This window comes from Fusarium graminearum, chromosome 1 (genome assembly GCF_000240135.3).
Source record: "Fusarium graminearum PH-1 chromosome 1, whole genome shotgun sequence".
NCBI lineage: Eukaryota > Fungi > Ascomycota > Sordariomycetes > Hypocreales > Nectriaceae > Fusarium > Fusarium graminearum.
Window position 1 is genome coordinate 10,809,639 of NC_026474.1, and position 10,598 is coordinate 10,820,236.

Sequence of the window (10,598 nt, forward strand, 5' to 3'; positions counted from 1 at the left end):
CGTTGGGGTAGAGACTTTAACCAATAGAGACTCTCGATTCAAGGAACAAGGTTTCAAAAGGGGATATTTCTAGTGAGCGAGGACATGACATGGCCTGTTATCCCACTCGGCTACCCCGTCTCAATATCCCGCTTTGTCTGTGCCACACGCAGCCACATTCCTCCAATGTTGAAGTGGCTGAAATCGAGTGGGATTTTCTCTCTTTTCAAGAGTGGGAGTAACTAAGCGAGGTGGAGTGGCAGGCCTGATGAAATGGAATGGGGGTATAGTTTGAAGTGAAACTTGCATATCGAAATCACAGACTAAGTACATAGACTATGGATGTAAAAGGGTCAAAGTCTCTGAATTATTCTTCTCAAAGAGCACAACTAAGAGTCAACACCAGTTTCTCAAGACTGTACAGTTTAACGTGTTATCTCGATGCTCCATCACACTACTGGCCGGGGTACACTGCATGGCAGGCCTCCAAACAGAGATGACATGGCCCCATTCTAAATTCGGTTCCTACATACAAACCATTTCCATCTCTTCTCTCCAACAAATAATATGGAAAAAGTCTGGTTCAAGCTGCGTCAAACCGATCATTACCCTCCTCCAGAAGATACTATCCTTCTCGGCGACGGAGATGATTTGGAATCGACTATATGCCTAGGCCACTATGTTTCAGGCCTTAAAAACCTCGACTTTCCGTTGAACCGTGGCTCCATTCTGCCCTTTCCTCGCCGGATGATAGTTCATCGAAACACCGTTCTCAATTTTTCATGGAATGACAGCACAACAAACGCACCGGGAATTACCCTTGCTGCTGGTATACCCGTACTTGCTACCGCTGGAATAACCGTCAAGGCAAGCCTGCAAACTGCCTTTATGCAAACTGTTGAAAACCATGAGTCATATGATCGACTTGACACGTATACCGTCCAGCCAACAGCGAGTTATATCGAAGATTGTCTAGATCAGAAAGAGCTGAAAGCCTATGTGAAAGGCAAACCATTCTGGTCCATGTTCATGGTTACAGGCATCAAGGTTGCCCGCACAGGGATAAGAGAAATGAGAGAAGAAAACGCTTTAGTTGTTGACGTTGGCCCACAACTGTAAGTGCTGCCTTCAAAAATGGCTAGACAACGTCGGCTAATGCTATAGTAGGGACGCTTTTGGTCTTGCTAGTTTAACAGCTACTACAAATATCAAGCGGGCTACTTCAAAAAGCGCTTCTGGGAATTACACGAGGGATTTTATCTGGGCTATTCGACTTGCCAAAGTGCACAAGGGGCTTTTGGTGAGGGATTGGTCTGTTGCCGCATATACCAGGCGAGCAACATTTGACGACAAGGAGGGTGATGCAGATGTTGAGAGTGCTCTGCAAGGTGAAGGAATGGGCGAGTTTCATATTATTGATGACAATGAGCTGGACGAGGCTATCGTGCTGGACGAACAGTTTATCTAAAGGCCACTACAGCATCGCCATATACCAATGACTATAGATTTGGCGTCTCACACCTCAGTAGATTCCTTGGGACAAACCATATGTCCAGTCTCTTTCTGATGCTCCCAAGACTCTGCCCATGTCTTGGAAACATGAGTCGCGTCAAGATCATGGTCAAAAGGACAAAAGAACGTTCGCAAACTTTGCCATCGGACATCACAGACGGGACATGTTTCCCCGCCAATAGACCCTCCATCTTGATTACCGTTTACCCCAGTCACGGTTGTGTAGTGTTGGTGCATCATAGCTCCAGCCAGTGTCTCCTCCAAAACCTCCAGAATTTCTTGCCCTATAGCTTCTGTAACGGCATCTCGTGCCCTTTCCATCATAAGATCCCAGATGTCTTCCTCGAGAGCCAGATGTGTCTGATAGCACAGGATAACCATGATCGTGTCTACAAGCACTGCATTAGACACCTCTTGCTCTTTTCCTTGACTGTGCAAAATGTTTCTAAGCTTTTCGACAGAGACGAGTGCCGTGTCAGCACAGAAGTGAAGACATAGTAGCCCCTTCGTCGACTCAGGTAGCTCGAATAAGCCTTGTCCATTCTGGTGCTCAACAGCAACTTCCCAGTTGAGAGGATCAATGGATTTTGGAGATGGCGACGCAACATTGTTTTCACTGCATTTTCTTCTGTAGGCAGAATCCCGACGTACTGATATTGGTGAATGGTGTGCTAATACTGTTTGAGAGTATGCTGATACTGGCCGGCAATTTGCTGCTGCTGGATAGCGTGCTGAAGTTGATGAATAGCGTGTAAGCATTATTTCACGGCCTGTTGCCATTTGTGGAGAGTGTGATCTTTGTACAGGAATTTTAACCACCTGGTGTTTGGCTTTTGCTCTTCTGCCTTTATTTATGTATCCACTACGTCGTTTAAAATCCCCGGATTTGACAACCAACGGTATTGGCGAAGGTCCTTCGTCAACGATTGTTGGTCTTCGTGAACCAAGACTGCTCGTAGTTCTAAGCACGGGGAGTTTCGGGGGCTCAGGAATCGAGGAGCCTGAAACAGAGCCATACTTCGTATCATTATGCACAGCGTTATCAGAATCATCGTCTGTAACAGAATCATTATCGCTGTCCAGCTTTGCAGCGATAAGAAGTTCGTTGAAATCGACTCCGTCGTACATGGCTTTGTAGTGTTCCACTATACTACTCTCTGTAGTAGCTTCTTGCTCGTTCTGTGCGACAGCCACAAAGCTTGTCCACTTGCTGGTGACAGAGTACCTCGTACCGATAGTTTGGCCATTTTCGGCAACGAGGGCCGAGCTGGAGGACTCTCGCTTGACTGCACCCTCCAGATCCACCAGCAGAGCCTTGGCTGCCAGCCGATGTATTACTCTATTTCCAGCCGGTACCTCTTTTACCGGGAGCCTATATGTCTTCTTCTTCGCTCCCTTTGTTGTGGTGGTAATAGTGACCTCCTTGGGTAGAATGTCACGATCCTCAATCTTTATCAGGAAGAAAACTGAGGTAAACTTAAATGGGTGAAGAGTGACGATGGTATGGGGGGCCTGGAAGTATGGAACCTGTTGTGTATCCCGGATATCACTGTTAAACCCAACGTCTATCAGGCTATTTTGTTCAAACCCATGACCGATATCAATATTGCAATCCCAGCTGTCCGGCTCTAATGCAGACTTGAGAAGTCGATTCAGCCGGCTGTGCCATCTTGAGTTTTGCGTAGTATCGATAATTTCGCCCGAACCACCTCCCAATTCTGCAATACCCTCGATCAGACGATGAGGTACATTGCGGCCAATACCTAGCGCAAAGAATCGGATTTTGTTCAGTAGTACTTGGCGTGTCTTCCAGACAAATTCCATGGGTTTATCCGCATTCAATTGTCCATCTGTAAGAACGACGATCTGTGTTGGGTTGCTTTCGTCTCGCCGGCGTTGAACTGTAGATTTGAACGCCCGGAGAAGGTCTGTGCCGCCCAAGTTTGAATCGATTTGGGAGATATAATCCCTGGCTTCGTTGATGTTATCCGGTGAGTGTTTCCTGGACTGTTCCCATATTGCCCTTGTTTCTGAACCCCAAGAGATGATGTTGAATGAACACGTCTTGGGAAGACCTGAGATGACTAACAACATTGCTTCCCGTAGCACATCGATCTTCCTCAACCCGTTAAATCCGCTTCCACATCCTCCGCGCATCGACCCTGACTGATCAAGCAGAAATAGTATTTCTCCCGAGAATGACTGAGGAATAATAGCATTCCGGAATAAATCACTTGGCCTGATGCTCACCATCATGGCAGCCATGCCCGCATCATCAGGCGGACACAAAATAGCCTGAGACTGCATTTCATGACCCTTTTGCATTTGAATGACAAATACAAAGTCTTTGTTCATTTTGGCTTGCTCGGAATGGTGTTCCCAGGAATAATATTCCCTGAGGGGCTGCTCTCCATTGCCACTTGGCGGAGCTTCCATCACCTGCGGCCCATCATAGTACACCAAATGACCTGATTCTTCCTGGCACCCATCAGGGTTGACTTTGCCGTCGTTCAAAACCTTAATCTTGATATCCAGCCCATCACAAGCAATTTCTGATGCTGCCTGGGACTTGCCATAGCGTGGTGCGATAGATGTTGGAACAATAAATACCACTCCTTCAGTCGATTCGCCTTTCATCATGACTACCTTGAGCTCTTGAATATAAACGATTTTAATCTCGACTGTTGTTTGAGGAGGGATGTTGCCAAGAGATGTTTTAAAAATTTCCGGTGTTTGCTCTTCGAGAAGTGCAGCTACCTTGACCTGCTCCTGTACTGCTTTCTTGTACTCTTGGCGAGCTTGTTCCTTTGACTTGACGACTCCTCGGAGACGGCGCTCATCGCCAATTGTACATTCGAAGTCTGTAACAACGGCGCCATCGTACAACGGGAATGTGTGTCGTGCCTCCTCGATGGTAGCTTGCGAAGGGTTATGGAAGCTCTGTATGAGTGTTGTATGGGCCAATGTTCCCTCAATCATGGTAGTTGAGGCAACCCTGAGTATAGGGAGACACACAGTAGCTTTGACCTCTTTTGGGGACACGAAGTCCGCCCTATGTCCAGAATTGGAAGATGTCATATAGCTTGAATCGCCTATGAAGGTGGAGAACATGGCAAAAGACCCTTGGTGTTCCGGTATAGGACAGCTGGGAGGGGAAATATCATCGACAGCGTCCACACCTCTGGTAGCGGGAGTCCTCCTTCGAATATTATTGGGCTTTTGGTATTCGGGAAATAAACTGATTTCATCGGGAGGGAAACGCTGCGACACGTCCGGGGCTGAGAATATCACGCCGGAATGAAGGCGTTTGGTAGGGACATGACGACTAGACATGGTAGAATTGAAACTGCCTTGCGTATGGTGCTTGGAAAATAGACTTCAGCGAAGATGTTGACCGTGTCAGAGTTGGCTCATGGACGGAGAAAACTAGATAACCGATGGAACTTATTCTGATCATTGGTTTTCGCCGGGGGACAATTCATCTTTTACTCGGCCGGTCACCAATCTGCCTCACCACTCGGCTGCAGATCCTGCCCCTGCATCGACCATTTAATACACAGCCTGCCGCTTATTCTACCCCGTATATGCATGTCAGATTTCAACTCCCCACTACTCCATACTGATATTGATAACTGTTGGCTCAGAGAGAGCCTCGGGTCTCATCCTGTCCAATTATGATCAGCAAAGCCGAGCTTGGCATGCAGCCGCTCAGACTGAAAACGCTTTATATTTCGGCGGTATGACCTTTGTTGCGACAAGGTGCGAGAAAAACAATCAACACCCGACAGAACGAGCAAACAGTGGTGGATTTCCATCACGGTTATGAGAAAGAGCCACAGCACCCTGCAGCAATGTCAATCATGGAAATCAGGGAAAATCAATCTGCGACCAGCCAGTCTGAGGTTAAGAAAAGGGCCCTCGATGCGCTGGCGCAAAATGTACTGGATGCTGCAAACCAAATTTTTCCGTCTATTGAGCGTCCCACTACAGATCACGAAGAACTTACGGTGGCAGAACTATCCAATCCAACTTTCAACATCAAAGTTATTTGTCCACGGGCTCGTGTCTGTGACACATCAAAACAGATAAGGAGGAGTGTCCGATTTCAGTGTTATTGCGACGACGCACCACATAAATCCCATCTTCACTATCAATGTAAGTAATTAAACCATATAGCCATATCTACACAGGAATATTGAACTGACGAGTTATTAAGTCCCTGTGAAAGGTCTGGTCATAGAAGAGATCAGGCTGGACAGCTTGCGACAATGGGGCATCTTGGCGTGGAAATCGAACAAGCCAGTAGTAGTGAGACTGTTAAATGTTCCACTTCTCTGTAGAAATAACCTTCTACCTCTTTTGTACATTCAGCAGCTGACAGTTCTTAGATCATAGTCGTATCCAACGCCTGGCAGATGAACTCGGAATAGCTTACATGACCATTAAGGATACGCCTGGCATCATGCCACCCATGGCGATGAGTTCGGGGTGTTTGGAGAGTTTCCAAAAGTGAGTATCACTGTAGCGCGACCATCGGTCTTGCTATAGACCACAGACACCTTGTTGATACTTGGACAATGACTAATCCGCAATGAAGTGACTGGTCGTTCCCTTCGTCTAAAATACGCACTCTTGTGTATGAATCGGCAGGGATTAAGCGCTCTATTAACATTTACACCCATTCAAATGTTAAGTTGAAGCACTACAACATATTTACCGACTTTCCTACACACCAATCTCCGGACAGTCCAGCATCAAGCCATCCGTTTCCTGAGAGATATTTCCACATTATATTATGGAACTCTATAACTCGTACGGATGAAAAGAGTATTTATGGTAATTCAAATTCGGAACTGTTTCTGTGGACGTTTGCTAATTTCGCTCGTCTCAGTTACTACCCAGACGCAAATATCTCACGAAACGAATCCGCTTGGTAGGCTCTTTGTGACATTATCAGATGTGGCTCTGGTTGAATATCACAAGCATGGCGAAGAAAGAGAAAACTGCGATATTCATTTTGGCTTTGATGAGCGCGAAGGTGAGTTTAATATTGTACTTCATAGAGCTCTTGATAACATCAATCGTAGTAGCGGAATGCTTTGCTGGCTATTTAAAGATCGCCCAAATGAAATTGTTCGAGAAGTCCATGCGTGGCCCTTTTTGCGATGAAAAGATCATATATTGCCAGTATGTTAGAAAGGAGTTAAACATCAATACAACAGAACTGATAGAAAAAGGGAATTACAGGCTACTACCAGTAACAGAGCGGAAGATCGAATATCGTTCAGTATATTGTCACGAGACTTGGGTGATTCAAAGTATGCCCACCGTGCAGTCTTAACTCATAACAATACCAGGCGTTGCGTCTGCTTCGACTGTATGACATCTATTGTAGTGATTTATGGATAGGAAGCATTGTTAACAGATAAATAGTCAACAACACAGTGGCTAACGTCGAAACGCTGGATTTACTACAATCTACGATCTGGGTTTGCGATCATGATGCGAATGGCCAACCATACAGTTCCCAAACAGACTGGGAGACGCTCACTGGGCAAAGTATTGTCAAGCCGACAAAACGAGCGACTTTCGTGAAAAGGTAAGTATATGCCAATATCTGCTATCCAACTAGCAAGTAGGGAATTGACGATATAAAAAGCTTACACTTCCTAACAGTGGGCACGAACGTACAGCCAACGACTGGCTAGACGATCTTGACAAGCTATTTAGAGTAATGAAGCCAGACAGGAATGATCGTTATGAAAAAGTCAAGATTGCAGTCATTGACTCGGGTTTGAATGATACAGTGAAGCGCCGTTACATGACTCAAAACGACATTGTGTACAAGGACTTCTGTCATGAGACAGGGAACAATTCATGGCATGGGACTTGCTGCGCCAAGATTATTGGGGACATGTATGAAGAAGCAAAATTCTCCATTGCTAGGATCTTTCAGGAGGATCACTCGAATGACAGCGAGGGACCGATCCGAATGGCCAAGGTTTGTACAAGTACTCACCAACTCTTCGGCTAGGTACTAACCAAAAATTCTCCCAGGCAATCGATTGGGCCATCAGCAACTCCGTCGATATCATCAGTATCTCTGCTGGATTTCGAGACTACTCCAAAGAGTTGGATGAAGCCGTAACCAAAGCCAAGGCTGCTGGCACACTCGTCGTTGCGGCAGCGGCAAATTGGCAAAACACTGGCACAGTCGCGTTCCCAGCACGACACAACCTCACAACTATGTGTATATACTCGACCAACGTGGGAAATCAGAGCTCAACCTTCAACCCTGAACCGCGAAGTGATACGCCTAACTTTGCTGTCCTGGGCGAGGGGTTTCAGCATCCAGATCAGAAGAGTGAGCCAATGAGTGGAACATCAAGTGAGTAACGGATCAAGTCGAAGAAGCTTCATGTCTACTGACTATACATTCGTAGTGTCTACTGCTGCTGCTGTAGGACTTGCGGCCAACATTATTGACTTTGCCCGTCAAAGTGATAACAAATCTTACATTTACAGATCACAAGATGTAGGTAAACTCCCCGGCATGTTGTCAATATTCGATGCCATATCCAAGCCTGCCGGTTCTCTCAGGTATGTGGAACCATTGAACCTATTACCTGGGAATAAAGGATACAGCCGTGAAAGAGGTCGACAGAGAGTTAGGGAAATTCTCTCTCAGGCAATGGAAAGAGCGAACTAGGCCTATAGTAGCAAGTGTCAAAAAGAGAAATAAGGTTTCAAAGCTTGTTAGGTGACATTATCCCACTCGGCTATCCCGTCTTTATCCCGTTCTGTCTATATGTGCCACGCACCGCCACTTTCCCCAAAGCTGAAGTGGCTGAAATTGAGTGGAATGCTCATGTAATGCAAAGCTTGTGAATAATGTGTCTCAACCAAGTGGGCTGTTATGCATATCGATACGCCATGTCCATTGATGGTGTCTTTGTCACGATCAATGGTATGATTAAACTTCGTAATCACCTAATGCTTCCGCGGAAGCACATCATTAATAATGTAACCATGTGAAGTCAAGTATATATATCACAACACCATCGAAGACAATCCAATTCATCACACCACCATCTACTTGATAAACAAGCAACGATTATCACTATCAACTTAAACACCAACTTCAATTTTAACACTAACACAACTTAACAATATCAAAATGTCTGCTCTCAAGAACATCGCTATTGCTGGTGCTGCCGGTGATCTCGGCTCAGCTGTCTTCAAAGCCCTCGTCAACTCATCCCAGTTCAACCTCACAGTCCTCACCCGCAAGGACTCAAAGAGCACTTTCCCCTCTGGCACAAAAGTCATCCAAGTTGACTACGACTCTCTTGACTATCTCACCGCCGCCCTCCAAGGCCAAGATGCTGTTGTGTCGACAGCCGGCAGCCTTGCCATTCCCAGTCAAACCCTTCTCATCGACGCCGCCATTGCCGCTGGTGTAAAGCGTTTCATCCCCTCAGAGTTCGGATCAAACCTTGTTGTCCCCAGCGTGAGGAAACTTCCTGTCTTTGGTACAAAGGTTGCCATTGAGGATAAACTTATTGAGCTTGCAAAGCAAGGCAAGATCAGCTACACATTTGTATATAACGGTGCCTTCCTTGACTGGGGCATCAAGCACAACTTCCTCCTCGACTTCTCCCAGCCTGAGATTACCCTTTGGGATGAAGGCGATGTCGAGTTTAGCACCACCACTCTCGCTAGCGTTGGCGATGCTGTAGTCGGTGTCTTGGCCCATCCCCAGGAGACGCAGGACCGTATCGTTTATGTCCAGGACACGGTTCTCACGCAGAAAAAGCTTCTCCAGCTTGCTAAGGAAGCTAGTCCCGAGAAGGAGTTCAAGGTTAAGCATGCCAAGATTGACGATATTACTGCGCAGTCCGATGCCAATGTCGCTAAGGGAATTTATGACTGGCCTACCTTGGGAGCCTACTTGTATCGAAGTCTCTTTGATGTAAAGAGTCTTCCTAAATATGAGAAGCTTGATAATGATCTGCTGGGCGTTAAGGGTGTCACTGATGAGCAGATCAAGGAGCTTCTCAAGGCTCACATTCAGTAAAGGGAATGAGAATAAAATAGTTATTCATGGGTTAAGGTCAACCGCAGTTTAGCACGGGAATTTGTATCGAGATTATTCAATTCATTTTGCTAGTTTTTGTCTTTTGATTGGACTTATTATTGTGGAAGATGCCAAGTGTCCTTTAGAATCCTTTGATCAACATTTGTCAGCTCGACTTAATATCAGCCCGAAGGGCGCAGTCATGACGTTGAATAAGTGCGAGACGGAGTCTCCACAAGACGCTATTAGGTATATAAAAACCACACAAAATCTAGAATCAGTAAATAATACAATATCGGAAATAACCACGACATATCCTCATGCTTGGATCTATAGCCATGGGCTCTACCACCATCATGCCGAAACTGACACTCTATCGAACAAATGGCTCATGCTCTCTCATTTCTCACGCCATTCTTCTTCACTATAAAATCCCATTCACGACAATCCGTCTTAAGCCAGGTCCGAATGGTTACGAAGCCGCAGACGGGAGTTTCACCAACGCTGAATACCGCGCCATACATCCAAGAGGCTATGTCCCCGCCTTGGCCGTTGACAACGAAATCATCACTGAGATGCCAGCTATTTTAAGCTACATATCGTCTCTGATCCCGAAAGAGAATCTCATGGGAATTACGTCATTCCAGAACGCCAAGGTTATGGAGTGGTTGGTGTTTCTATCAGGCACCCTGCATGGTCTTGGGTATGGAGCTTGGCTACGACCAGGAAGGTTTAGTGATGATTTATCAGCTCATGGTGGAATTCGTGCCAAGGGGAAGAATATTATACATGAGTCGTTCAAGAGGATCGACGATGGTTACAGAGAACATCAGTTTGCTGTTGGAAAGCATCTCACAGTTGTTGATTTCAATGTCTATGTCTTTGCACGTTGGGCACATGAGGTGGACATTGACTTGGAAAGAGAGTATCCGTTCTACTATCAACACTTAAATAGGATTGAGGAACTCGAGGGAGTGAGAGACGCAGTAAAGGCAGAGGAGCTGAATCTCGCATTTACCTGATGTCTTTA

At 46.0% G+C, this 10,598-nt stretch overlaps 5 protein-coding genes across 5 annotated transcripts; 4 read left to right on the top strand and 1 right to left on the bottom strand.

Annotated features, from left to right (window-relative positions):
- The first annotated feature begins 732 nt into the window (after positions 1–732).
- On the top strand, positions 733–1,496 carry FGSG_10430 (uncharacterized protein). The gene is made up of 2 exons (XM_011321104.1): positions 733–1,094; positions 1,147–1,496. The coding sequence occupies exons 1-2, from the start codon at positions 1,009–1,011 to the stop codon at positions 1,445–1,447; spliced, it is 387 nt and encodes a 128-aa protein (XP_011319406.1). The 5' UTR covers positions 733–1,008; the 3' UTR covers positions 1,448–1,496.
- Positions 1,497–1,880: 384 nt separating this feature from the next.
- FGSG_10431 (uncharacterized protein) lies at positions 1,881–4,824 on the bottom strand (the record flags this gene model as incomplete). The annotated part of the gene is made up of 3 exons (XM_011321105.1): positions 1,881–1,921; positions 2,143–2,222; positions 2,390–4,824. The coding sequence occupies 3 exons, from the start codon at positions 4,822–4,824 to the stop codon at positions 1,881–1,883; spliced, it is 2,556 nt and encodes an 851-aa protein (XP_011319407.1).
- Positions 4,825–7,225: 2,401 nt separating this feature from the next.
- FGSG_10432 (uncharacterized protein) lies at positions 7,226–8,030 on the top strand (the record flags this gene model as incomplete). Its single annotated transcript, XM_011321106.1, has 3 exons — positions 7,226–7,492; positions 7,549–7,879; positions 8,017–8,030. The coding sequence occupies 3 exons, from the start codon at positions 7,226–7,228 to the stop codon at positions 8,028–8,030; spliced, it is 612 nt and encodes a 203-aa protein (XP_011319408.1).
- A 638-nt stretch (positions 8,031–8,668) lies between these two features.
- On the top strand, positions 8,669–9,568 carry FGSG_10433 (uncharacterized protein; the record flags this gene model as incomplete). Its single annotated transcript, XM_011321107.1, has 1 exon — positions 8,669–9,568. One exon carries the CDS (start codon positions 8,669–8,671, stop codon positions 9,566–9,568), a length of 900 nt encoding a protein of 299 aa, XP_011319409.1.
- A 356-nt stretch (positions 9,569–9,924) lies between these two features.
- Positions 9,925–10,590, top strand: FGSG_10434 (uncharacterized protein; the record flags this gene model as incomplete). Its single annotated transcript, XM_011321108.1, has 1 exon — positions 9,925–10,590. One exon carries the CDS (start codon positions 9,925–9,927, stop codon positions 10,588–10,590), a length of 666 nt encoding a protein of 221 aa, XP_011319410.1.
- Between the last annotated feature and the right edge of the window lie 8 nt (positions 10,591–10,598).